The 26859-nt window shown below is 41.8% G+C and overlaps 2 protein-coding genes across 2 annotated transcripts in view; one reads left to right on the plus strand and one right to left on the minus strand.

Moving 5' to 3' along the window:
- Positions 1-209: 209 nt before the first annotated feature.
- Positions 210-1719, minus strand: rprma (reprimo, TP53 dependent G2 arrest mediator candidate a). Its single transcript, XM_072685124.1, has one exon. The coding sequence runs from the start codon at positions 1505-1507 to the stop codon at positions 1193-1195; it is 315 nt and encodes a 104-aa protein (XP_072541225.1). The 5' UTR covers positions 1508-1719; the 3' UTR covers positions 210-1192.
- A 5346-nt stretch (positions 1720-7065) lies between these two features.
- Positions 7066-26859, plus strand: part of galnt13 (polypeptide N-acetylgalactosaminyltransferase 13) — a 55107-nt gene continuing 35313 nt past the window's right edge. The window contains exons 1-3 of the mRNA XM_072685894.1: positions 7066-7573; positions 15057-15307; positions 25040-25208. Of these exons, the coding sequence (XP_072541995.1) occupies positions 15166-15307; positions 25040-25208 (311 nt within the window). The 5' untranslated portion in view covers positions 7066-7573; positions 15057-15165. The remainder of the gene's footprint in view (positions 7574-15056; positions 15308-25039; positions 25209-26859) is intronic.

A 26859-nucleotide genomic window follows, 5' to 3' on the forward strand; every position in this document is an offset into this window, starting at 1 on the left:
TATAATAAATGTAATTTTGGTAAATGCATATTTTGGTGGATATCAGTAACTTATTCAAAACATTGTGCATATGCTCCTTAATTCGTCTTAAAATTAACGTTTTCTTAAAATCTGATCTAAATATTTTTTTAATTATTAAAGTATTTTGGTGGCACAGTGCAGCTAAATAACCTTACTACCATCACACAAAAAAAATCTGAAGGAGAAGATTTTCTTACATCCAATATTCAATTTATTACATCAAACAAGATACAATACAGATGGGAAGCAAGGCAGCGAGGCCGTCCTGCAGGCGTGTGTCTAAACGCAGCACAGTCCGGCAACAGAGGGTCCAGAGGTCAAACACACGGAGATCACACACAGCGTCCACCACGCTTTCATCCAGCGTCGTTTCCTAAATTCGTAAGGAGAAAAGCTTAAACACTCGGTACGGGACTGACTTCTGCAGCTTCACACTAGCTACATAAGTCCTGTGATTGGCTGCATAAAACCTCTTAAGTTTCCCTTAAGAAACCCATTAAGAGATTGGAGGCTGAGTGAGGAGTAAACAGCTCCATTAAGCCCCTTGAGCGTTTTTCCTTCCGCGCCGCTCACAGCTTAGCCTCACATCAGACGACCTGGTCGGGTTCTCCAGGTGAAAGAGCCCGGAGACAGACCTGGAAACCTTACACAGGCCAAATAAACAACCACCTCGAAATGACCGCACACAAACTGCGCGTTTTTCGGTCGTATTTAGTGAATCTCTTTAGCGAAAAGAAAAAGCTGTTAGCGAGTTGCTCATCTCCATAGCAACAGCACAGCGGCTAGTACGGGAAACTGTTGATCGTTAGCTAGCTAAAAAGTTTCCCCCACGTAAGAAAACGACCTACCTACGATTCTTTATATTACATGTTTATTTCACTTCCTTTAAGGGAGGGATAATCGGACCCCTAAGAGGCTCATCCTAAGGCGTTAAGTTGTTTTATGCAGCCGGGCGGACACTGGCGCTCAAGTCCGTGAACGCGCCGGATGGAGACATACATTAACAGCACGTTCAGTTTCCAACCACTTTGGCTACAGACAGACGGAGAATCCCGGACTTCGCTCCCTCTTCACATGAACGGGAGCGTAGGGGCGAGCCGCGGGGCAGAACAAAGCGGTCCCTGCCCCCCGTGCCCGTGCGTAACTGCCCCATGGTGAAGGGCCGGCGGTGCTAATAGGCGCCCACTATAACCGCCTCCACTTCTTTGGACGGTCTCCGGTCCGTCACCAGAAAGTTGATCATGCCCTCGGACTTGATGAGGAGGTTGCAGCCGAGGAAGAAGATGCCGAAGACCACGGTGAGCGACAGCACGCACATGACGGCGATCTGGACCACACGCATGATAAACAGAGTCCGCTCGTCCGGCCCCGTGGTCGAGAACCCCTCGTCCGTCACCACGGAGGAGAAATTACAGCAGGCGAACACGTCCGCGCTCCGGTTGGGGAACGCGCCGCCGTCCGTTTGGTTCAGCGCCGAGGCGTTCATGGTGACCCCCAGCAGCCAGGGGAAGACAAGGAAAATCGCCCGGAGGTTCTCAAAGTGTGCAGCTTGCTTTAACGTGGTCCTCGAGTTTTAAATCGGGGGGGGGGGAAAGGTCGGAGAAGTGGAGCAAAGTGGTGGAAGATCAGGAGGAGAGCACCTTGGAGCGGTTCTCTTGCGCGCAGCTCGCCATGACGCACCGAGACAGGTGTCAGTAATGAAGCCAGTTGCACTGGGATATTATACGAGGTGGGCTTTTTCCCCCCACCTGTTTTTTTCACGAGCCCCGCCCACTGAGCTGGGATTGCCTGGAAGCGTCCGGCTGTTTTACGTTAGGATTGGCTGTGTAAACTACCCACCAATCTGAGTGCAGCGGAGGCGGGGTTTGATTGACTACGGGGGTTAGAGAAAAACGCCTGTTGTACCTGGGGGGTATTTCACAAAGCAGGATTTTTCAGTTTAGCCAGATTACTTATAGTGCAATGCTTGTGGTGAGGCTCAGGTTTATGCTCTACAGGAGGACACAACTATATACATACTAACCATATAAAAATGATATTTAATAAATATAAAATACACACAAAATATACACACAATACAGAATATACCAAGACAGGAGGGATCTGTAGAAATTCTTGATATGTACATTTATGAGACAGGTATAGTCTGAGAGAGAGTGGAGCTAAATATGAATATGTATGTTTATGTCTATTCCTGTTGTATAGTAAAGTGACTTAGTGATAAAGGTGCACGTATTTGTCACTGTACAGTGTACACTGTACAGCGAAATGTGTCCTCCGCATTTAACCCATCTGGTAGTGAACACACACTCACACACACACATGTGTTAGGGGCAGTGAGTACACACACACACCCAGAGCGGTGGGCAGCCAACTCCAGCGCCCGGGGAGCAGAGAGGGTAAAGGGCCTTGCTCAAGGGCCCAACAGTGGCAGCTTGCCAAGCCCGGGAATCGAACCCACAACCCTGTTATCAATATCCCGGTGCTCCAACCGCTGAGCCACCACTGCCCCAACTGTTGTCCATAGTGCAGTGATAAATATAATAAATATAATATTAATAATAAAGTGTCCGAGTGCAGTGGTGTTGGTGAAAGGTTCACAGCCTGCCTCAGAATGAATCATATCTGTATCTGAAACTGTGCCCTATTCCCCATCCCCTACATGTGAAAATCCAGATCACGATATAGAGCACTACTACAGGGAGCAGAATTCCACAAGGTAGTGAACGACTTCGGACACCTTGTTATGCGTGTGGGTTCACTGCAAAAACAATATGAATGTTGGCCTTCCTCAGAGAAGCTGCATGGATTATGGGTATTCCATGTCTGTTTAGAGTACATACGCTTTACACTATACATTTCAGTGCATTTTCAGGCACCACCACAATGTAGAGGAATCCCAAAGTATCACACTATAATAAAAGCTGTGTTTCAAAGCCTAGGCTGCAGTCGAGGTAGGACTGTCCTATGAAAACTCCTTCTTAGTAGCTTATTGGTCACACAAATGAAACAAATGAAAGCAGTTTGGTGAAACTGCTGAAAAGGTCCTGTCTCTTGTAACTAAACTTTTAATTTCTTCATAGAAATGATTTATAATTAGAATTTTAAGTGAATTCTGCTCATGAAGCTTCAATTTCCATCATTTACATGGTGCTTTTTATTCATTTGTCCTCTAAGGGTACATCAGTTGCGTCCTCCAATTCGCGCTGAATGCAGGCTGCATTTCTGTATACAGAGAGTTCCTCCATTTGGATCTGTATTGTATGACTTGCAGCCTTGGCTTTGGTTTCAGACTCAGGTGATTTTCGACACTGTGACCGCTCACAGGAGCCACAAAACGTAGCCGGACAGTGTTTGCCCTTTTTGAGCTTGTAGTCAATTTCAGCAGCACTTTCCTTGAGGGGCTTATTTCATGTCTGCTCCTCTGAACAGTGCTTTCTCCAACTGTGGGCAGTGCACAAGCGGCCCTGTAGCATAGTAACCACTAGCTTCTCTGGCTTTTCGTTCCTGGCTCGCCAACTTGGGCTGCTCTTCTGTGGGCACAAGCAAAGCTGCGGCCATGACAACTAGCAGAGTCTGGCGTTGAAGGCCATCCTATAGAAAGATGTGAACAAAACTGCAAGTATTAAAAACACCATATTTTCCAGAAGTGACCGTTACCCATTTCCATGTTGCAGCTTTGACTAGAGCTAACAGAGCTTTCACTAGTAGGCTGGTTGTAGGTACATTTTGGGGGTGTAAATATGGTGAGACTGGTACAGTTTTTAGGTTTTGGAATTGGCCTGCTTTCCTGCCCTGTTTTGGTTGTGTTAGATTTTCTTTTCAATGCAGAGACGGCGGTGTATTATTCAACTATGCCAAGATAAATTCACTTCCATTCTAGGACACATTTAAATCCAAAGCCAAGCTTACACTTTAGCCCCATTAAAAAAAGTGTCTAATTTCTACAATTAGGTACTTTGAACTTGCCAAACTCTAGCTGTCACCCACTTCACCACTTCAGATGATACATTGGCTTCATACTGAATCAGAGAATAGCAGTTTAATGACACAGCTCTGTTCACACATCTGTTCACACACAGCCAGCTTTTTGTTCTGCGTTCTTTTTTCAGACTCACTACCTTTCTCACCTGAAATGAAAACCCATACCACCTCATTGATCTCTGCCTTCTGCCTATTTAAAATGATATTTCTTTACACAGTGACCAGCAGATGGCAGCGTTACATAAAAATGCATAAATCCAGTCCGCCAGCAGATGGCAGTGTGTGTCTGCATTACAGGACTGGATTCCTGAAACACACAAACCTATAACCTGAAAGCCTACAACCTGCTTTATAACAAAGGTACAAAACTTATACTATACAAAATCTATACTCTATCTTGACTGTTCTGCAACATCCCAACATAACATCTACATTTAACAGCACCCCAACACCACCCAAATAAGCTATGATACACAACATTAATCTGAAAGTTCATTTCACAACACTCTAGCCAACAAATCGTCTATACACGTACATTAAGCTAGTAGTATTTTTATGTAAATTCTTGCTAAAATCCCTCAAAAACTTTACAGAATAAGGAAAACAGCAAAGACAAAGGAGACGCACAGTTTATGCATAAGAGCAACTTTGTGTGTGTGATGGATAACATCTATTGTAAGCTGTAACAAAGAATATAAAACATTTTTTTTAATAATAAAATATCCCTCATATTCTGCATGCTGGCATATGATGTATTAGTAGTGGCAGTACCTCTGAGTGGCTCTGAGGATTTGGTGTACTAGACTGCATGTACTAGACTACATGTAATGAGTTTTGTTCTGGGGTTAGGTTGAGGTTGTTAATGCATACGTTCAGCACTGGTTAGGAATTGTAGCTTCCCCTTATTTAGATCTGTCTCATACTCTTGTTTTACTAATCATGTTTATCCCTCTAGAACCTACATTTTCTTTTCCCTCTGGCAATAAATTGACTTAGCATCTTAAAATTTACTTCCTCAAAATTTCTATTAATATCTGAAACTATATTCATATATGAAAATGTGCAGTCAAGTCATTTTTCAAGGCAAGTCATTTTTTCTCAATGTACTTCCCTAGAGGCCTGCCATTTTAATCCTGCCCTCTGATTGGCTGCTAGTATCCTGACCTGATAGTATCCTGATTAACTGAGGGAATGCAGATCTACGATTGGCTAGCGATAGCCAGCACTGTGATTGACTAGCTGAATCGGATGCAGTGCTTATCAGTGTCCTGGTTGGTCTGATTTGCTTTACAGGTTCCTTTTATGCATATCCTTGATATTTCATGGCAGACTGATCAAAATGTTTATCAAAAAGCTATTGTACATGTTGGGTGTCAGATAAGGTATTAAAAATGACAAATTCTTAGTAATAGAGCATTATATTCTTCTGGATAACATATGCAACTTTCTTGAGTTTCTTCAGTAATCTCAACTAGTGATCAGGTCCTCCATGATCATGGAGGCTCCCTATCCTGCACAGTTTTAGTGCTCTCTCTGCTCCCAACACACCTCATTCAACTAATCAGCTCATTAACAAGCCCTTTCAGAGTTGCAGGGGTGTGTTAAAGCAGGGAATCCACTAAAATGTGCTGGACAGGGTGCCTTCAGGATCAGGGTTGAGAAACACTGCTCTAAATCGCAACTAAAGTGTCATGCAAAAGTTTGGGCACTACTGGTTAAAATACCTGTTACTGAGAGTAAAATAAATGACATTATAAGCAAGGTTACCTTTCTATTGTCACCTTTTACAGTTTCAAAATAAAAAAAGGAAAATGGCATGAAGCAACATAAGGGCACCTTGCATGGTCAATACTTAGTAACACCCTCTTTGGCAGGTATCACAGCTTGTAAATGCAGTTTATAGCCAGATAAGAGTTTTTGTTGAGCAATTTTTACCAATTCCCACTTACAAAGGGTTTCTAGTTCTGCCGTCAACTATTTATTTTATAGCAATGTGTTACAACACTCTGGCTGATAAACGTTTAAAATGTACCTGTGTACAGTGTAGCCCTTCGTCTCTTGCCTCGCACCACTATAGCAATTCTGTATGGTTAAAAGGGCAAAGTCAGTCCAGCTCATTTCGTGTTGTCTCATCTTACACACCAGTTATCATCCACTGCTTGATTTAATGTAGAGTATACTCCTGAAACTGCCTATGTGCCGCCATATAAACTACTCTACACCACTACAGATTTTAAGGTATTTTTAAAATGACCTTTTTATGGCCCATTCCTGAATACCTCCTTAAAATAACCAAAAGAAATTGATTAGATTTTACTATTAATAAATTATTATCTTTTGAAAAACCTCCAGAGTTTTCTCAGTTGGAATTTGAGGTATGTTCCCTTACCTATTTACTGTGTGTTGTGATTAAACGTGGGCAATATAACAAAACAATTATCTATCATGTTAATTATACTGTGTTAATTAAAGCACACTGATCAACTGCATATTTCATTACAAGGAACTGCAAATTATGAAAATATCACTGCACCAATTATGCCATAATATTTAGATATTCAGCAATATCTGCTGCTATTGGTGCATTTAGACGTCACTTCAAAAATATTGGGATGAACATGAAAATGTACTTTATCATTACCTTCACGTTACACAGGCAGGTGAATGTAGTTGTTAGGAGTCTTACTCAGGGACTCTAATCGGTGTAGGGTGCTTGTCCACCTAGGGACCTGCACTCTAGTCTGCCAAGGGGAAGGCAAGTGACCAACTACACCACCCAACCACACAATTTAAATGTCTTTAAATATCACTATTTTTATTTTTTGTACCTCAACACCCAACCCTCATCTATTTTTTTTTTTTTTTTGCCATATTTTCCATCCCGAACCCAGTCCTGTCTGCGTAAATGTGGATAACCTGCCCTTATAGAAGCTGCCTGCGTCCGGCGTGCACTTGCGCCCTGACGTCATGACGGGCGCACCTATTCTCCAATCAGAGAGCGCGGCCGGTGCGCGAGGCAGTTTTTTCAATCGTTTCTCCTCCCTCTCCATCCATTAGGGTTAGCTGTCTCTCCACTACTGCCTTACAAACCCAGTGCATGGGCATATCCTGCGTTTCCGTGGTGCATATCAATCCTGTGGGCGACGAGCATCCATTCGGCTGCTCTGCGACCTCTTACCGCAGGAAGGTCCTCGGTTGAGAAGAGGAATGAATGCATCTAAAGCATGCAAGGGCATGTAGCCAGCAGCACCGAGCATCCGAGGTAACGCTAGCCACTTAGATGAAGCTGACACTGTCTATTAGCGAGCCATTTCAGCTTCAGAGACATAATCAACACACGGCAAGCCTTCCTGCATGTGCAGCTATCCGCGGTAGCTCTACGGTGGTGGAAGCTACGTGACCTGAGCTATGCTTTCCTCCTCTGGGATTATCGCGATGATAGCAGGGCACCCACGGCCATCTGACAGCGATTTCTAATTAGGAGAAGGCATCCCAATGCAACACGTTGCTGGCTGACGAGCAGGACTACCAGGACCTCGAGTTGTCATTCAGCCACAGACTTTATTCAGTAAGTGTGTCACGGTCGTTTGATTAATTGCTGGCTATTAAAATATGAGCTGTCTGCGGTAAAAGCAGGCGGGCAGGCAGCCTTAGGAAATGCTTCTGCTCTCTCTCTCTCTGTGTGTGTGTGTGTGTGTGTGTGTGTATATAAGACTATGCTATTAGTAGCGGTTTCAGAAATGAATGCGTGTCTGGTGATGTCATGCCTGAAAACCTGAAGACGTGTGTATATGAGCTATGAGCGCCACTTGAGTTGTGCACTACTGTCCATGGGCTGGGAATGAGACTGGGACAGAGACTGGGACAGAGACTGGGACTGAGACAGAGACTGAGACAGAGACTGAGACAGAGACTGAGACAGAGACAGAGACTGGGACTGAGACTGGGACTGAGACTGGGACTGAGACTGGGACTGGGACTGGGACTGAGACAGAGACTGACCTTACTGCCTGAACATAAAGATGCTCTCTTTGCTACCCAGCAAGCGCACTGCCAAGTGTGATGATTGTAGATACTTTATGTAGGCTTGTGCTTTTGGCCCTACACTTCAGTATATGATGCTCTACTATGTTTTTATGTGTATAAATATAAACACAGTATATCAGACATGCAGCGCTTTTTATGTCGACAAGATGAGGTCAAGCATCTCTAAGCAAATGGAACGAAAAGCAGACAAAACTGCTGTATGGTTCGGAGCATTTTTGTGAGAGGAAAAACATGCATATCAGTAAATAGAGCAAGTACACACACAGGCTACAGAGGATAACAGTTTGAGAAGGTAGGCAAAATGATCATATTTTGGCTCAGAAGTCATAAACTGTCTTGACCTTTATAACCCCCTGAATCTTCTCTGCACGCTTAAAAATAAAGGTGCTGCAAAAGGTGGTTTGAGTGGAGCGAGGTCGTAGAAGAAGCAGTTTTGGTTCTGTTAAGGACCATTTGTGCAATTGAGATGTGTAGGTGTGAAGAACCGCTTAATCAAAAGAAGGATCTTTTAAGTCTTTTAAAAGATTCTTCACAGCATAGCTTCTCTTTCCGTGTGGGGCAGTGCTCCTCTTTATTGTGTAACAGCCCTGAACTCGTGAACTTTGACCATAGTTAATGGGAGGACATCAATTTAGGTTGTTAACCAGGTTCTTCTCCATTTACTGTTTTCTTTTTTTTTTTAAATCCAGCCTAAAGGCCTAATGTAGACATAGTTAAAGTAGTGGGCAGTCAAACCTTTGCCCTGAAGGTCCACATGAATTGCACGTTTCTGCTTTGCATTTAAAATCATCTATTAATTACGAAACCTTTTGTGAGGTACGATGAGGTGTGATGGTACACTGACTCTCTGCATCAGATTGGGACCAAGGTTGAATTTTTTAATTATTGTTATTTTAATTGCTTTTTGTATTCGACCATGTTGCTAATATGGGAAGGCAGATTGCGAAATTCTTAATTGCTAAATGAAACTGTGTGTCACAGTAGATTACTATAAGAGCATCTCATCGTGGAGTCGCATTGCTTGCAAATTTAAAAAGGTCTTGTTGACTCTTCGGCAGCGATTGAGCATGCGCCGAGCAAGTGCCCTCTTAATTAATATTTAGTCAATGCAGTTTTCAGGTTGTTTGAGTTACAGGAAACCAATTGTACTGGCTTCGGGGGTCTCAGAAACATGGTAACGGTACACCAACAGTATGTAAATGAAATGATTCCCATTTAAGATTAGAAGGATAAGGCCTTCGGGCTAGTTTGCACCTTAATGAAACTCTAAAGTCCAAAAAATATTAAAGTGTAGTGGATTACAACAACGGAAACGGATTAGAATAGAAACAAAAGCACAGAATATGGCCCCCCGCTCCTCAACGTTGGAAAAGTTTGAAAGCATAATTGGTTTTCCATCTGCTGGCGGCTGTGCTGACTGCATAACAATGTCGGGCAGAAGCGAAACAAAAGGGGGACTGTTGCGAACATAATGTTGGGAAATCAAGAAGTATGTTAATTGCCACTCTTGGGTACTCCTCCTCCTCCACCAAAGCCCACAGTGTGTATATGTATTGGTTCCAAACCTGTGTTTACAGTTCCTGATAGTATTAATTAGGTTGCCGTCTTTGTTAAGGTGGAGAGCTCATTAGTGAAATTTTACAGGGTTGAAACAAATTCATGTAGACAGTGCTCTCTTGCTGTCCAGTGCAGGTATTAAGCTCTAATCCTGCACGACTGTACTGTTTAGAGCTTTTTCCTAGGCCGGACTCACGGACAGCATGGTAATTAGCTAATGACGTGACTAAAATGTGTTAAAAATGTACAACCGCGTGGCCCTCAAGGATTGCAGTTTGATAGCACGCACGCTCTGGATAATAAGTTGTGTGATGTGAAGATTAAGCACCCCCCCTTGAGCATTACAGTGCAACCGCAGAGTAGTCAGAAAACACTTGCGAGTGTGACATAAGTAACTGAAGGGATCCAGCTGTATTGTAGCTCAATAACCAGTCTAAAAAAAACTCTCGCTGAGGCCTTTTAATGACGTCTGCTATTCACTGCTATTTCTTTTTCCAATTTCACTGTCAATTAAGTACTTGCAATCATGGAAAATCATTTCAGCTGTGAAGTACTCCAGTACTTTAGGGGTTAAGGAGTTTATTAGCAAGCTTGTGAGAAACGTGAGGCGCTCATCCTTATGATACTCTGAGCAAGCGTTCTTGTTCATTGGTATAGTGCAGAAAATGCCAAGGACGAACATCCTTAGTAGAGCCGTTTGAAAAGCCGTCCGTGAGCTGAAATGTTCAGTGTGATTTGTGATCGCAGTGCAGGTCAGTGCTGTTGTGCGAGTGTGCTCAGCAGACAGTGAAAGCCCATCCATGCAGATGGCTGCTCTAATAACCCTGCCTTTTTTTTCGGCAGGGACTCAGGAGTACAGCCTCAGCCTATGGCATGGCTGGTGGCACTACAGCCGTACACGGCACCGGGCAGCCAAACAGATGGCCAGAGAAACAAGCAGGATCAGATTTGAAGTCTGAGTCGGAGTGTGCGAGTGTGTGGCTGTGTGTTTGTGTGAGACACATAATTGTCTGAGGTGCTTATTTTTTCAAGTTTTCAAATTGCCACAGGAGTTCTGCTGCAATTTAAATGCAATTCTTTAAATAATATGCCTATCTCTTTTAATTAGCGCAAGAGCACAGGAGGAGAGAGAATTGAGAGAGCACAAGAAGGAAATTAGATTATTAGATTTCCCTCCCAGAGGACCTGGAGGTAGGGCTTAAAATGACCAGTGCAGACTGACCTCGCTGTCCTCTTTACACTCGGTCAGAAGTTGACTGTGTTTGTGATCACATGTACAATGATTCTACTTCGTTAAACAAAATTCTCTCCTAATTCAAGGTCAGGGGCTGTGAGATGTTTGGCTTTGCCAGGATGAGATTAGTGATTGAGCCTTATTTATGGTAAAAAAAAAAAAAAAAAAAAAAAAAAAATATATATATATATATATATATATATATATATATATATATATACATATTTTGCAAGTCGCTGCAGTGTTGCAAGAGCTCACAGGATCCCGCAATTCCAACACTAGATGTACAGACCTCACACACAGCTGCAAAATGCCGTTAAAGCCAGTGTAGAAATCTGCTCTGTATGTGGAGCCAGTCTGGTGGCTTGTACCGTAGGCATTTATACGTCTATGGTTTTTACTATATCTGACTCATTTTTGTAGAATGTGTTAAACCAATGCCTCGTGGAAGAAGCAGAGAAAAAGAATGACCACTAACCAGAGACACTCTGAAAGTACACCACTCAGCCCAGTACAGTGAGTATCAGCAGAGCTAACGAACACCACTGACCACACTTGGAGCTCCACAGTGCAGTTCTGCATGGGAATTTACAGGCTCTCTCAGCTGGTGCTCGGAAGTGGACAATGTTTTAAATGTGGTTGATTTCACACATTGAACTACATTTTATCTTGAGAGACGATGCAGGGGACATTACAGAAGCCCTGCACGATGATGCATTGCCAAATGTGTCTGGAGAGCTTAATGTGGGCCTCTGTCGGTATCTGTGAACAGCTGATCATGCTAAACAACAGTCAGTGATCGGTATCGGCCCCAACAACACTGATAAAATCAGTGTCTAATAAAATCAGTGTATAGCTTGTAACAAGAGAGCAATGGGCCTTATTCACCAACTGTTCTTAAGCTCAAATTTCTTCTTACAACCCAGTTACACAGTTTTTCACAAAGATTCTGACTTTTTACCAATGTTTTCTTTTTGGGACCAGGGGAGCCATCATTACAGGAGCATAGCTGAGAACAATTCTGTGGTTTAAAACACTTCATGAATCTGACATAGAATTTTTATTAGGACCTTCCACAAGAACAAATTTCTTGGAAGATATTGGTTAATAAGCACAATGTCTTTCAGGCTCCGATAGCGATGCCGCAATACCACTTTTCTGGTTTTGAAACTGATATATATTATGGATTATACAATATTATATATTGTCTCATTCAATATAACAGTTTACACTCTGAGATGAATCTGATCCAGCCCTCTAAAAACTTAACCTGATACAACACACCGTGTGACCCAGTCATTGTTAGCTAAGTGTTTGTGGGGTAGTGGGTTGTTTGTGTGTTAAAGCATCATAGCCTGATTTTGATGCTCAGGATCGTCTGAGGCTCAAGGTGCTACTATTGATACCAGAAAAGAAAGACTTGTCATGCTGGATGTATTTACAATGAGCTATTTTTTAAACTGAAGCGCTGTTCAGAATAGCTGGTTGTAGTGCTCAACCTTCCACCTCACCCTCTGCAATCTTTTGCCTATGATTGAGATTCAGAATGGGTGGTCCAGACATTGTGCTATCTGAACCAGGACCTGTAACCGATTTGTTACTGGTTATTTTAACCGGCGTAACTTTTCTAGCCTTTACAGTACAGGGTTAGCGGCTCAGGTAACTAACACACCAATGGCGTGTGTTGTAAATATCACACATGGCACCACTGCTGATGATCATAGCGACTCGGTGAGTGGTGCTTATATGGGGAAAAAGAGAAGAGTACTGTAAAAAGTGAAAAGTGGAGCTTTTTAATGAAGAAAAAAAGAGCTTTTAATGAAGATCGAACAGACTGGTACATGGTTATTTTCCCCACAGGCAGTTTCAGACCAGTATGCCTCATATGTTTATATGTGGGCGATTATTAATAGCAGTAACGTCAAGCGGCACTAAGAGAGCGCTTTATTAAGATGCATATTTTTTCAAAAGCATTTTGTTTTATTTTGTTACATTTTGAGATTATTTTATTGAGCGTATCTGTTTTTTAAAATTCATCCAGTTCGGTGTGACTGGCAGTGAAAACTGGCAATAAATATTGCTAAAATATACTGAATTCTAACTGTAAGAGTAATTTGATTTGACAGTCTATTGTTAACTACATAAAATGTTGATGTATCTACTAGGCTGCTTCAATATACAGGATATGGCACTGAATCATAATGAATGTTCTGGACCTTAGCTTTAGGAAATGTTCTCTAACGGGACCTTATTGAATTTTTAATCAATTCTCCTGGTTGCTACATGGTTTTTACATGGTTGCTAAAGATGTTCACAATTCATGGTTTTTCCTAATAATTGTCAGAGGTATTCATCCACATCTATAGCTATGACCTTGAGATTGACAAGTCAGCAACAAAGTCTAGTGAAGCAAGAATAACATTATTGGCGAAACTAACAAACAAGCTGCTTCAGAGTGATTTTGAAGAGACACTACTTCAATGCTAATCGTTCCGGTATAGAGGCCAGCATGTTCAGTTCAGCAGCACTACAGCAAATCAGTTCATATAAATAACTGATTGCATTACTGCAGCTATACAACCCTCAGTTTGCTCTAGGGCCAGGTCTGTTAACATAATGTAGCACCCTCCGTTATTAAAGTCATTGTCGACCACAATGTGCATAAGTGGAGATTTTCACTACGACAGCTTCCTCTACTGCAGCACTCAGTCTCTCTCTCTCCATCTCTCTCTCCAGCTCTCTAATCATACACACACACAGGCACCTCCTAGCCCCCCTTTCTCTAATATGGTCGCCAGACACTATAAGCAAATGAACCAAGTGAATGAATGCTGGAGAACACACAGCCTGATGCTAACATACCCATACCAAAACATTTTCTGAACATATGATACATACCTACAGAATGCAAAACAGGGCTACCTAGCTGCCACCCACCAGACTGGCCACAAGGTACTCCTGCCACCCACGTCAGACTAGCTGCCCACCCTCCTGCCACTGCTATTTGTCTAATGGCGATGTTAAAATCTACATGGACTCTTCACTATCTGCCACTATTGTTCTTACCACCACTAATCTTCATTACTCTCATTACGCTTACCACCACTACTATGATTGTGTTATTTATACTATATAATGATTATTGAATATTATGGCATTATGATCATTTTGCACACCAGAACAGTAGAACATTCTTATGCTGTGATTACAGTGACCTTTTTATCAATAATTTATAAATAGTTCTGATCAGAGGAGGATGGGTCCCCCTTTTGAGTCTTTCTTCCTCCCAAGGTTTCATCCATCAGATCTGAAAGAGTCTTTCTATGCCATTGTTACCTTTGGCTTGCTCACTGGGGGTCTTAGGTTTTTATGTCTTGTTGATCTCTTGTACTGATTACTGATTCAGTGAAGTTGCTTTGTGACAACCAGTTGTAAGACATTGTCATTTCACTCTCACATCTTCATCGTCCGAAACATTCAACAAACAGGCTAATAGTGTTAATGCTATTTGAGACCCTGCAGCCACAAAAATTCTATAGAAAATTCATTCCAACATCTGCTAGCGCTGGCACATGCTACACGGCCTAAAAATCACACACACACACACACACACACACAGCTAGCAAAATAATCCCTCTTGTAAGACACGTTTTGCTTCTGGTTCTGCATTGTGCTGACCCAGGTCATTAAAAACAGCCGGGCAGTGTTTAGCACACACCTACAGGTTTGTACCCACTGTAGCTGGGACATCAAGAATAAACTCTCTCCACTCAGCTCTTCTGTCCTCTGATGCTGAGCAGGGTGATGCAGCGATTTGTGCTGGTCTGTGCAGCCAATAACAGAGATTAGCTCTTAGCTTCAATGTAACGCTAACAGGTCTGGCACTTGTAAGGTAAAAAGCTGTGGATGGAGCCACATATGGAACCCACATATAGAAAGATGGTATAATTCTAATGAGTTGTTCTGTGACACCGAAGGGAATCCAAATCTGAGTGACGTGTTTAGTGCTTTGTTTCTGAGGCCAAGCAGGATTTTGTAATTAGGTTTAATATGAATTTCTTCTCAGGGAAAAGTGACCCATGTTTGAGCCAGAAAAGCTTTATGTGCTCCAGAAAATTCAATTGGCTGTGTGTGATTTGCTCCTTTCAGTATAACCCATCACTATTCGACCGTGTCAAGGCTAATACATGGATCTTGTGCTTTTCTTCTTCAGTGGGATGAGGGCCCCCTCTGCGTGCTGCTGTATCGCCCCTGCGCTGCCTGGTCGATCCTCTCTCCCTCTATCTAGTCTCACTCTGGGCTCCTGACGCCTCTCAAGGCTCATGCGGCGCTTCATGTACTGTAAGGTGGTGCTGACCACCTCGCTGGTCTGGGTGCTGGTGGACGTCTTCCTGCTGCTCTACTTCAGCGAATGTAACAAATGCGATGACAGGAAGGACCGCTCCCTCCTGCCTGCTCTCAGAGGTCAGTTCAACCTTACTGTGCTTGTCATTCTCTCTCTGTAGCTCTTTTAGGTTTTAGGTTCTCTTTTGTGGACAGCTGATGAAATTCGGGCCATTTAAAAATAAAGCGAAGGTGCACAAAGGGAATGAGCGAAAAACCTTAAAATAAAGGCCCGATTTCACTGAGAAATGAGATGTCTTCAGCGAGGGGAGTGGATTAGAGTTAATGAAGGAAGGAGTTCACCTTATTTCCTATTTATATAGGACCTCAGACCTCAATCAATTTCTTATCAATTTCCCTATCATTTTCTTAATTTACTTTATACTATATTACACATACGCTTTTGCTAACACAAACAAAACTGGACTTATGTTTTTCCCACACCATTGATCACAAAAGATCACAGGAACCTAAAATATGTCATTTTAGTATGCAAAGGTACAAAGCGTATTCATCCACTGTGTCTGGAGTAGTCATACCTAGCTTTTCGTTGTTGTAATTAAGATCAGACACAATTATGGGCATAATCAACATTCAGAATAGTAGCAAACTATAAAGTCATTTCTTCCATGAAAATATTGCCATTCTTAATCTGGTAACCACATTGGCAGCCACAGGCTGTGTGATTGTCTGCTGTTCAGTTTTCTGATTGGCATTTGTAACCAATTAATCTGAGCCATATTGTGCCGGTTCAACAAGCTGGGTCCCGTCCCAACTGGGAAGTGCAGAAGGCACAATTCCTGGTTTCAGATTAGCCCCTAGAAATATGCTGCCAAAAAGGAATCCCTGCAGACTCTCAATGATGTTTTTCTATTATTGTTGTATTTGTATACCACCATGTTCATGGTACCACATCGCTTGTAGCCAGAACTTGCACAAGTCTCCATCTCTCAGTGGAAACGAGCACTGATTAGTGCTCTCCATATAGTATTTCCACAGCATGCAACAGAGCACCTGATGTTGGTTATAAGCTAACTAGACAGGTGGTTCTTCAGATGGCTGGGTTCCTTGCTGACACTATTTGCTTTGAGCCAGACAAAAAACTAGAAAGCTTTGTCTCACCCTAGCAGCACAAACTATAAACCATGAAGAGGAGAATTAAGTAAATTGTGACAGGGACACAAAGACCATTGTGATTAAAGTCGGTCTTTTGGGGGTTTCGTCTTATGTTTACAAAAACTGGTTTGAGGGCATCGATGAAACTGTGTATATGTGCAAAAGTAGAAAAGCTGTAGAAACTGGTAAACAGCGGCACTCTACCTTATTGTCAGCAGCCTCTGGAAGTACACTTTAATAAAGAAAAAAATGTAAATGGCAAATGACAAAATATTGCACAAAATAAGCCTAACTGTATCATAATTTTTGTTATTGTTAATAGTTAAGGTTATAAAACATGATCTGATTTTTCAAATGTTATTGTGTTAAAGATAAAACCATTTTTTTAATCCTTTATTTCCACCTGTAGTTTCAAAATAATAAAATAAAGCCAACTTTTGCATGGTGCTCCTTTCATTGTTGTACTTTAAAACGGTATAAAACAAAAAAATAACACAGTGTTGTAAAGAAAGTTGAACTTGGGATGTTGGGATGACCCTCAGCTTTCAACTTCACTGTATGTCAAAGTTAGACACCTGGCCACCCATTTCGTGATTTCAGGATCTCCCTTGATATACCATTGATTTCACCATTATACTAAATCAGGTACATCTTGGCCTGACCTGCCATCCTTCAAGCTTTAGAGTCATCTCTTGTAAAAACCATTTAAATAAACACTAATCTTATCTCTTGTCTTAATTTCCCTGTCTTGACTCTATATAGTGTGTTTTTGTGTCTAGTTCTCAGCACTCACTCTTGTCTTCTGGCAGTATCTTAGCTCAAGGGTATCTTTAGACACTAGCCTATTTGCATCTAGGGATTTTCTGAGTGAACAACAAAGCACTGTTGTAAGCCACTCTGGACCAGAGCATCTGCTAAATACCATAAATGTCAATGTGTTATTACAGGTGGTTCCTCTTCTGGACTACATGTGGTAGTCCTGGACTACATGTGTTTTTCAATGAAGAATCTCCCTTCAGACTGCTGTGTAGTCCTGGACTAAGCTTATTCATTGGCCATTAAACTGAGCCACAGTGTACGTTTCCAGTAGCACATCATGTGCCTGAGCTGATACGGTATATACAGCATGTTGCTCACCAACCTTCGGCCTCATAGAAACATGGCTGTGAAATATGAATCAGTTATTGTTGCAATGTGCTGCTGTGTTGTTCACGAAGCATGAAATGAGGTTTCTCTGCTACTATTTATAGATTTTACTTTATCTCACATTAGCTAGGTGTCCTGAACACTGTAGTTTGAGAAGGCACAGTGAGCTACCTCTTAGACGCTCTCTTAGACAGTCTTAAAAAGACATTTACAAGTAGTGACGTCCACCTCGCCCTCTGTTTGCCTTCAAGTTTTAAGCAAGTTCTTCCTTTCTGGACTGTACAATCTCTTAGACCCTTCCCTGGCGATGTGACTCAATGTCTTTGCTAATGCACTTTGTTGTGATGAATGACTGCCTGCCTGCCTGCTGCCAGTTCCTTGCCGTATAATCCCCAACACAACTGGTTCCTTCACTTTACTTAGATGCTCTCCCTAGTAAATAGGTTTACGACTCGCACGATAAGCAGCTTTTCGGGTTGGAATGAGGGACGGTCACATCTGCCGAATGGAAACAGCCTTTTGCTCATCTCGGTCCAGGAATATTAAATGTCTGTTATGTTCTCTGTCCTAATTACTTGATGGAAGTTTGGTGTTCACAAAATTTTGTCAGAAGAAGTTGTCAGAAAGAGAGGGCTTGTGTTGGTCTGCTTCAGGATTTAAAATGATCAGAAAAACTATTAGGGATTTAAGTAGGCAAATGAGGTCTAAGCAGCAATCGCGCCAAGAAAAGCAGGGCTTAGAGCTGTGACAGTCTGTTGCCCATTCACAGTTTTCCTTTGTTACAAGTCTGTGCCAGGTGGAAGATTCTGTGCTATTTAGGTCATGATTTCGGTTACAGTCTGGGATTTGATGCAGATAGAAAAGCAAAGCTTCTGCTTTATATTTTGAGCGAACGTTTTGTTTTGATGTCGGGAGGCCAACGTATTTCATCATCTCAGATTTTCCAGAAGCTGTAGCATGATCACATGATTAGTTAGGCATAACTGGTTATAATGCCTCCTGATAGGCTGGATTTGATTCTGGGGCAGACAAGAATAGTATGCTAAATCGCAAAGTTTTTGGGGAAGACTCTCTTAACTAAGGAGTCACAGAGGTATTGGTCTAGAACAGCAAAAAACTTTAGGCAGTGCTGGGATACTGCACTGAAATGTCTTCATTTTATCATGTAATGCACTTGTAATCCGCCACAGAGAAAAAGTTGCTGTCGGGAAACATAACCTTGGATTTTCAAATTCTAACATATTTTAATAGCACCAGATGTTCTTCAAAGTGGGAATAGAAATGGTGCCAAATAACTTTAACTTTTCTTTTTTGAATGTCATTAATGTTGTGACATCATCTGTAATTGTACCATTTTAGAAGTACACAACTTTTCCAACAGCAAAATGTTATTTTTCTGGACGTAGCCAAAATAGATGTGACCCAAATAGTTAACAGAAGCTCTGGAGCCTGTCTCCCACTCTGCCAGTGTTATTTACACTTACACACTTATCCTTTGGGAAAAAACTGAGCTGTGCACTGAAATGCTCTCTGTTCTGTGTGATGCTGTTGGGGAGCCATGAGGTTCAGGGTTGCCCCTCAAGTCGTTTGTTTTTTCTAATTTTGTTTGTCAAATTGTTTCCCCTTTTTCGCCCAATTTGGTACCGAGGTCGTAACTCCCCCTAGCACTAGCGATGCTTCTGACACTTGGAGGGTAGGGACTTAACGCATTTCTCCTCTAATACAAGCAAAGCCGGCCACCTCCTCCTCTTTTTTATATTGCAGTCGATGCAGAATCGGTAGGTTGCTGAACGCTCTGAGGAAAGCTCCAGGTCTTCAGCTCCACTATACTAACAGACGCCTGTGCCGGCCAACATCGCAATAGGAGGGATAAGGGTAGAAAGTGCCTTCTACTCACCCGGAGAGAGCATGGCCAATTGTGCTCTATCGTGCTCCAGCTGCTGATGGCGAAGTAGCATGTCCTGTTTTAGAACTGGAGGAGACTTATTTTTATTTATTTATTTATTTATTTATTTATTTATTCCACTTTTTGCTTCATTGTACAACAACCAGTAAAGTTGTCCTGGGCTGGTTCACCTCCCTACTTCCGTGCAACACACTGAACATGACTACTGTGCTGCAAGACATGGAGGTGCAGAAACCTCCATGCATTGGCAATATTGAACAACTAAAAACCAAACAGTTATTAATACAACAGTCGGTTTCATTATGCAGCCACTTTGTCACAAAACCGGCATCCATGCCCATGGCAATTCTATATATAGTAGCTCTTGTTTCTGGTGGATCTGATACCACTCCTTTTTAGGTCACTTTCTTTTCTTCATGATGATTGTGGCATCAGTCAGACCCCCGGGGCCCTTTCTTACACCCTGCGCAAGGCGTGTTGCGATGCTCATTACTATCTTACAGCCCGCCAACCGTCTTATTTTCATGCCTTCCGCCTGCGTCCTTTAAACAGTGCTTGTGAATATATCTACGCCGATGGGAGTGGAGGAAACCACAGGTGCTGACTAAAAAACAACCTAGGCAGACGTCAACAGTCAGACGTTCATTGCTATCTTGGCAGTGAATTGTCAACAGGCATGTGCCCAACTCGCATAAACCCCAGTTTTGCGGCATTGAAAAAGCAATCCGCCAAAGTCAGAGTGTACCTGGCTCTTAAAGGTTACGCCCAAAACACACCTATGATTAATTAAGAGACTTAATACATGCCTTTTGTGCGCTTCGAGCCACGCAAGGAGTACTTTTCCCGTCTGTGTGATAGCAAAGACACACTGACTCCAATTAAAGACACACGCTAAATCAAGCTGCGGTTGCTGGCTTGTCTAAAGATGGCTGAAATAGGGCCTTGGAGGTTGATTTTAGTGGAGTAAATTAATACATAGATTGGAAAATAAATAAAATCATTTTTGCTCCAGTAAGCAGTAATGCAGTAGCGGCAGTTTTGGTCTTTTTATTTTGGTCCCTTTTAAAAGATATAAATAAAATAAGCCAATTGACCCTTCCACCATTTTTTTGTTAGAAAAAATTTCACATTTCTCACATGAGTGTAAACATGGCTTGAGAATCTAATCCTGGGTTAACAGAGAAAGTTTGTTAGACTAGTTAAACATTGTTACATTTGCCTAATCCAAAACCATGTATAGGCTAAAGCTGGTTAGTGAGACAGGCCCCTCTATGTTGACCCCTTACTCAACTTACGATATGGTCTGCACTTTATTTTTAACCACAGTAAACCATGATCAAGTCTGTAATGATCGCAGTGAATTTAAATGAACAGAAATCTGGAGCATGTTCCCTTGGTCCTGGCTGTGAGGCAGCTCGCTGAAGGTTTAGATTTCATGAGGACTGTTGAGATGCTGTGTGTGTGTCTGATACATGAATATCATATCAGATGTCTGAGACCTCATCGACTTGTTTCCTGCCAGAGCCAGGGCTTATCTGTGAGTCATTTTTGCAGATGCACCACCCTAAATTCAACACAGGCTTTCAGCCAAGAGAAAAACATCCTCAGAGTAGAGCAGCTAATGGTCTTGTGTTCGTGTGTCCATGGTTGAATTCTGTCATACTCGTAATCTGGATGGAAAGTTATGCCGCCTATGGGATTGATTGATTGATTTATTTATTTATTTATATTTTTTTATTTATATATATATATATATTTTTAAATTTTTTTGTGAAAAGTTACCTTCCAGTTTCTTAATCTTCACACATTTCTGTGTTCTTTGATATTGTGACACATTTATAAGATCATGATGATGGAAAGTTGGAAAGTTTGTTGTTTAACGCTAATTTTATGGCTTAAGTTTTTACTTTGCAGAGAGTTTGGCTAACAATGAAAGTGAGCAATATTAGCATGCTAGAAAAAGACAGTCAGACTTCTCTCCAATAACATAATATAAACTCTGCCCTCTCTTTGTTCTCAAATATGCGCTATTTTTGGATGTGGCTGCTACGCAAGATGACAGCAGTGTGTGTGTGTGTGTGTGTGTGTGTGTGTGTGTGTGTGTGTGTGTGTGTGTGTGTGTGTGGAGGGATATCAGATCCCTCTGCGTCCCACGTAGAAATGATTTGACACTTGGTTAGCCTGAAATGAGAAATAAAGGGCACACGGTTTGTTGATTATTTATTTATTTTATTTACCTGGTTTGCATTTTCTCTCAAAATGAAGCATTTTAGTATTGGTTTGTTTAGAGTAGCTTATGCTATATGTCTGAATGTTTGTGGACACCCCAGTGTGGGGCAAGAGGGGCTTGAAGGGTATGAAGCCTCCCAGCATTAAGCTGTGAAACTGCGTTTGAAAGATTGTGCTCCATCCAATACTTTTGGGATGAGTTAGGGAGTTGAAGATGAGGTGTGGTGATGATTCAACATCCTGTACTCACTAACACTCTTGTTGCTAAATGCAATCACACAGTGCACATCCTCACCGCAATGCTTCTAGCCTTCCCTGGACAGTAGAGACAGTTACTCACAGTTTTTATTTATTTATTCATTTTTTGGGGGGAAATACACTTGGTTTCAGAAGAAACAATGAATGAGCAGGTGACCCAATACTTTTGTCCTTATAGTGTATTTGTTTCTTTTTTTTGCTGTCTGTACAATGAAATAATTCAATATTCCAGATTTTTTGTAGATAGCTGATTCTTATGTTGCAGCTATAGTGTGTCCTACCTATTGATCACCCAGAAATACAGTATTTTCCCTTGAAATCTCTGCCGTATGGTATGAAGATCAGAGTCTGCGTAAGTGCCACCTGAGCCTATGTTTGTTCTGCGGTTTGTGGAGTAACCCAACCCAACTCTGCCCTTTTCACCGGCAAGTTCATCTCACTCCTCTTAACAGAGAAAGCCATCAAATCAGTCAAGCCCTCAGTATGTGCTGCTCGTCTATTCAGCCTTCCTGCTGAATCCTCTTAACAGACCTGGTGCAGATGGGCTTGGTGGCCCCTGCAGACCTCTAGTCTTGGTGTGAAAGGTTATTAAAGAGATGGAGTGGTAAGCCTATAGGATGATGCTGTTTCTGGCCTTGAGGGTGCTTCTAATGACACAGTTGCATTAATGGAAATCGAAGGAATCGTGGGGATTTGACCGTGTTCGACACACACGTAGCTGGTACATGTAACTGTGCTGCTCTTTTCATGAGTTTCAGTCATTAGAGCTGATGGAGAGGAAGTTGAGCCTCAAATTGGCCGCACATCATTCAGTGCAAGTTGCAGTACGTTGAACCATGAGATTTAACGATACTAGGATGTTTGCTGTTATTTTATCAGCTCTGCATCTTCTAATATGTGTTTGATTCCTGGGATTCATGTCTCAAGGTCACTACAGTGGGCTGCACTATAGGATACTAGGGCTGTTTTTGCTTCATCCCTTCTAACAGACTGAAGTTAAATGATTATCTTCTTACACTTGCAGTCTAGTTGTGGCCTCCATGACCTTAAATGATTAATATTGAACAGGTCGGGGGAACACTTGTATTGTTTTGTCTTGTTTTATATGAGACAGACAACCTTATTCACCGTTTGTGTTGGACACAATTGGAATTTGGCCAACACACACACACACACACGATGCAATCAGGGAAGCACCCGGGGAGCAGGGAAGGTGAAGGGCCTTGCTCAAGGGCCCAACAGTGGAGTGCTTGCCAAGCCCGGCTATCAAACCCTTAACCCTGCCGATCATGATCATGACCACCGCACACAGTCGTGATGTCATTCATTAGAATAATCGTATTGATTTTGCTATTTTAGAGGTGCTATGTTTTTATTAGGGTTAGGCGGTATCTACTGTACTGGCGGTTCTCGTCCAAGGTCGAAGTTCAGTTTGCATATAGCGTCACCAACTAAGTGAATACTGTGCACAATTTAAAATCTGCACATATTAAACAATTGCGATGTTAAAGAGAATCTGGTTAGCATTAGCTTACTTAGCATGATGACATTGTTTTAACTGTTCGGCTGACAGAAACCTCGCTTATAAATGTTTAAAGGATGATGACTGAAATCAGAAAGATTTAGTCAAGCGACTGCTGGAAGGACCAAGCTGGCTTTTTCTCAGGGTGTAGCACACTCGCTCAGCTCATTTCTGCTTAGCTAACTGATCCACTACAGATCCACACAGTGTGGCACACAACACAGCTGCAATTCTGACCAACTGCTGCGCTGCTGACACAAGTGTTGTTGATAAAAAATCGTGTCTGAGAAAGTGAAGTCGAGTGACTGGTGTTGATAAAAGGTCGGAATCTCTGAGTAAGAACTTCAGGAGAATTTCAGGGGGTGAGGCCTTCAGAGCACCGAGGCTATCGCCCCCTTGCTCTTGCTCTCTCTCGCTCTATCTTTCTCTATATCTCTCTTTCTCTTATTTACCACACCTTACTCAGATCTTTCATTTCGTACTATACAGCAGGGGTGTCCAATCTTCTCCGCAAAGAACCAGTTTGACTGCTGGTTTTCATTCCAACCATACAGAAGGTTTAGAATGAAAACCTCCAGTCATGTTGGCCCCTTGCAGCTATGATTGGACACATCTGCTCTACAGGTAGTATTATATATATGTGTAGTGTTATTCATATATGGTATGAACCACTTTTATCTGTATTATAACCTCATTACTTTAGTCGTCATCCAACTGTATCGTGTAACTCGAGTTATTGAGTGCCATAAAAAAAAAATCCATCTGTTTAACCTTAAACCAGTATGAAATTTAGCCCACTGGTTTACATTGTTTATTATTCTAACCTGTAGTTATGAGCATCATGCTAATAATGTTCGTATTTAATTGGATTTAATTTAATATGCAATCTTAATGAAGATTTAATCTATTATTATAATTATACAATTAATCTTCACCGGTCCTGGTAATGGTTGTTGGTAGTTCAGGAATAAAAACCATACATCGTCCTCATTTTGAGATACTGCCAGCATTTTGAAATACCGCAGTATACTGTACTGCCATTATACCCTCCAAACTTAGTGCTTGTTGGATGTGTTTCTGTCTTGAGCTATGACTGTTTTAGCAGAACATTTAGCAGATTGGTTCATCCAGGTTTGTTTGCTCTCCCATTTGCATGAGAACTCAAATAGCTTGCTAAACGCCCATGTCCCCCATGCTAAGGCCCTCCTAAATGCACATGCAGATGGACGTAGTAACATTGGTTAAGAATGAATGTGGAGTGGCTAAATCTGATAAACAAAAGTGTTGACTGTGATTTTTGCCCATACCAATACGCTGACCATGAGTATTTAGGGACGGTTCTAGTGTTCCAAGTTATAAGCTGTAGTCCGAGGACAGCCGGATACATCCTATAACATGGATCGGTGAGTCAGGAAGCTGGTCACCACTCTCACAGTACATTCTGCATGCTGCAGTACACTCCGTTTCTGAAAGCTCCGTGATCCTAGTCCACAATACCCAGTGTTGTTTTATTGGATGATGATGATGATGATGATGATTGCAATGAACAGCTGCTGTCACTTAGGTAATGAAGTCGAGGAGTAAATGTTGTGGATGCTTAGCTAAACATTTGCGCGTTTTTTTTTTTTCCCTCCAGCGGTGATGTCGCGTACTCATGAGGGTCCCGGAGAGATGGGAAAAGCTGTGATCATCCCTAAAGAGGATCAGGAGAAGATGAAGGAACTCTTTAAAATCAACCAGTTCAACCTGATGGCTAGCGACATGATTGCACTCAACCGGAGTCTGCCTGATGTGAGATTGGACGGGTAAGGATTTGAGAGGGATGGATTAGCAGCCTTTAAACATACACAGCCATTTCTAAGGTTTGGGATTACTTGTCAAATTAATTAATTTATACAAAATTCAACTTATTCAAATAATAAACTAGATGCCAACATTTATTTAACTTTTTCTTATGTAGTACATTAATATAGTGAAGTGTTTTGTGAACAAGATAAAACAAGCAAGCCCAGTTTTGCCAATTGTCAATGGCATTGCAACAACAGGAAGTTTGGGACCAGGATTTATGCTTTTTATTTTAAAAAGGTTCTGTTGCATAAAATTGCATGTATTATGTTTTATGTGCCGTTTCATGTGACCTTGTCTGGTAAGAGCCTTAAGATGTAGACCACAATTTTATTCGTTTAGATGTGAAGAACCCAGGACTAATGCCGCGGTAGCAGTGATGGGCAGCGATGCTAATACCGCAATAGTACTTTTGCATGGTGTGGCCAGCGCGGTGGCGATGCTGGGTGAGGCCGGCAGCCACCTGATATTAACGCTGTGGTTATGGATGCTGTACAAGGCTGGCAGCCAGCCGCTGCTAGTGCTACGCTAGCGATATTGCGTCGCTGTGGACCTTGACAGTATGTCTGTATGACCTGTATGACCACAGTACGTCAAGATGACATTTCCTTTGGCAGCACACATACTTGTTAGCTTTGTGGCAGACTCTATAAAATAATGAATACCTGAATAGCAGTTATAAGACAATGGGGCTCAATTAAGTCCAGTTTCTTGTTCAGGTCCAGAAGTTCAAGCCACTGACTAACCTGATTAAGTTCTTTTGAAAAGAGGTTTTATATTAAACCATATTAAAACAGCCTGTTTTTTGAAATAGTCTTCTTTTTTTAATAACCACATTCTCTCCAATTCAGATAGATACTGTAGTTTTGCTTTTCATTTGATGGGCAGCTAATTTACCCTTCTACAATAGAAGAACACTGCAATATATTTTTTTATGTAAAGAAGAACTGCAGCCCTCATCTTAAATCTGTCAAACTGTGAGTGTTTTCTCTCCTGTCAGTGACAGCTAGATGAGGAAGGTCTTTGTTTGCTGAATCCCAAGGCCCATTTGTGGAGCATAATGAAATCCCGCAGAGCTGTTAGGGCGAAACATTACTGCATTCATCTTGGATTGCTGATTTACTCTGCTGCTCGCCTCACTGAGAGAGGCATCGCTCTTCTTCATGCTGATACTCTCTCTTGCAGGCATTTGTTAACATCTGTTTCTCTGCTAATGTACTTTTTCCCCCAGTTTTCCAATGAGATGGGTACTTTCCCCCCCCCCCTCAATTTCTTTCAATTTTACTGAACATAATATTTAATTCTTAGAGTGAGGCGGTGAATATGGAGCTTGGACATGAAAGCTTTAGAAGTCAAAGAAACAAACAAGTAAATATGGTTTGCTTTAGAGTAAATGTTAGAAGACACTTAAAGACAGGCTTAACTGGCTTCTGTTTTAGACGTGACCAGAATATTACTGTAATTATAAGTAGCATGACCACGATGTATGCCACTCCAATCAATAATATACCAAACAGAGATCAATTGGAATACATAAGAGTGCTACAGACTAGCTTTTAACAAACCACAGGCTCGCACAGTAGGCCGCCGCATGCAGTTTAACAGCATCCT

The sequence above is a fragment of the Salminus brasiliensis genome, chromosome 8, assembly GCF_030463535.1.
Source record: "Salminus brasiliensis chromosome 8, fSalBra1.hap2, whole genome shotgun sequence".
Lineage (NCBI taxonomy): Eukaryota > Metazoa > Chordata > Actinopteri > Characiformes > Bryconidae > Salminus > Salminus brasiliensis.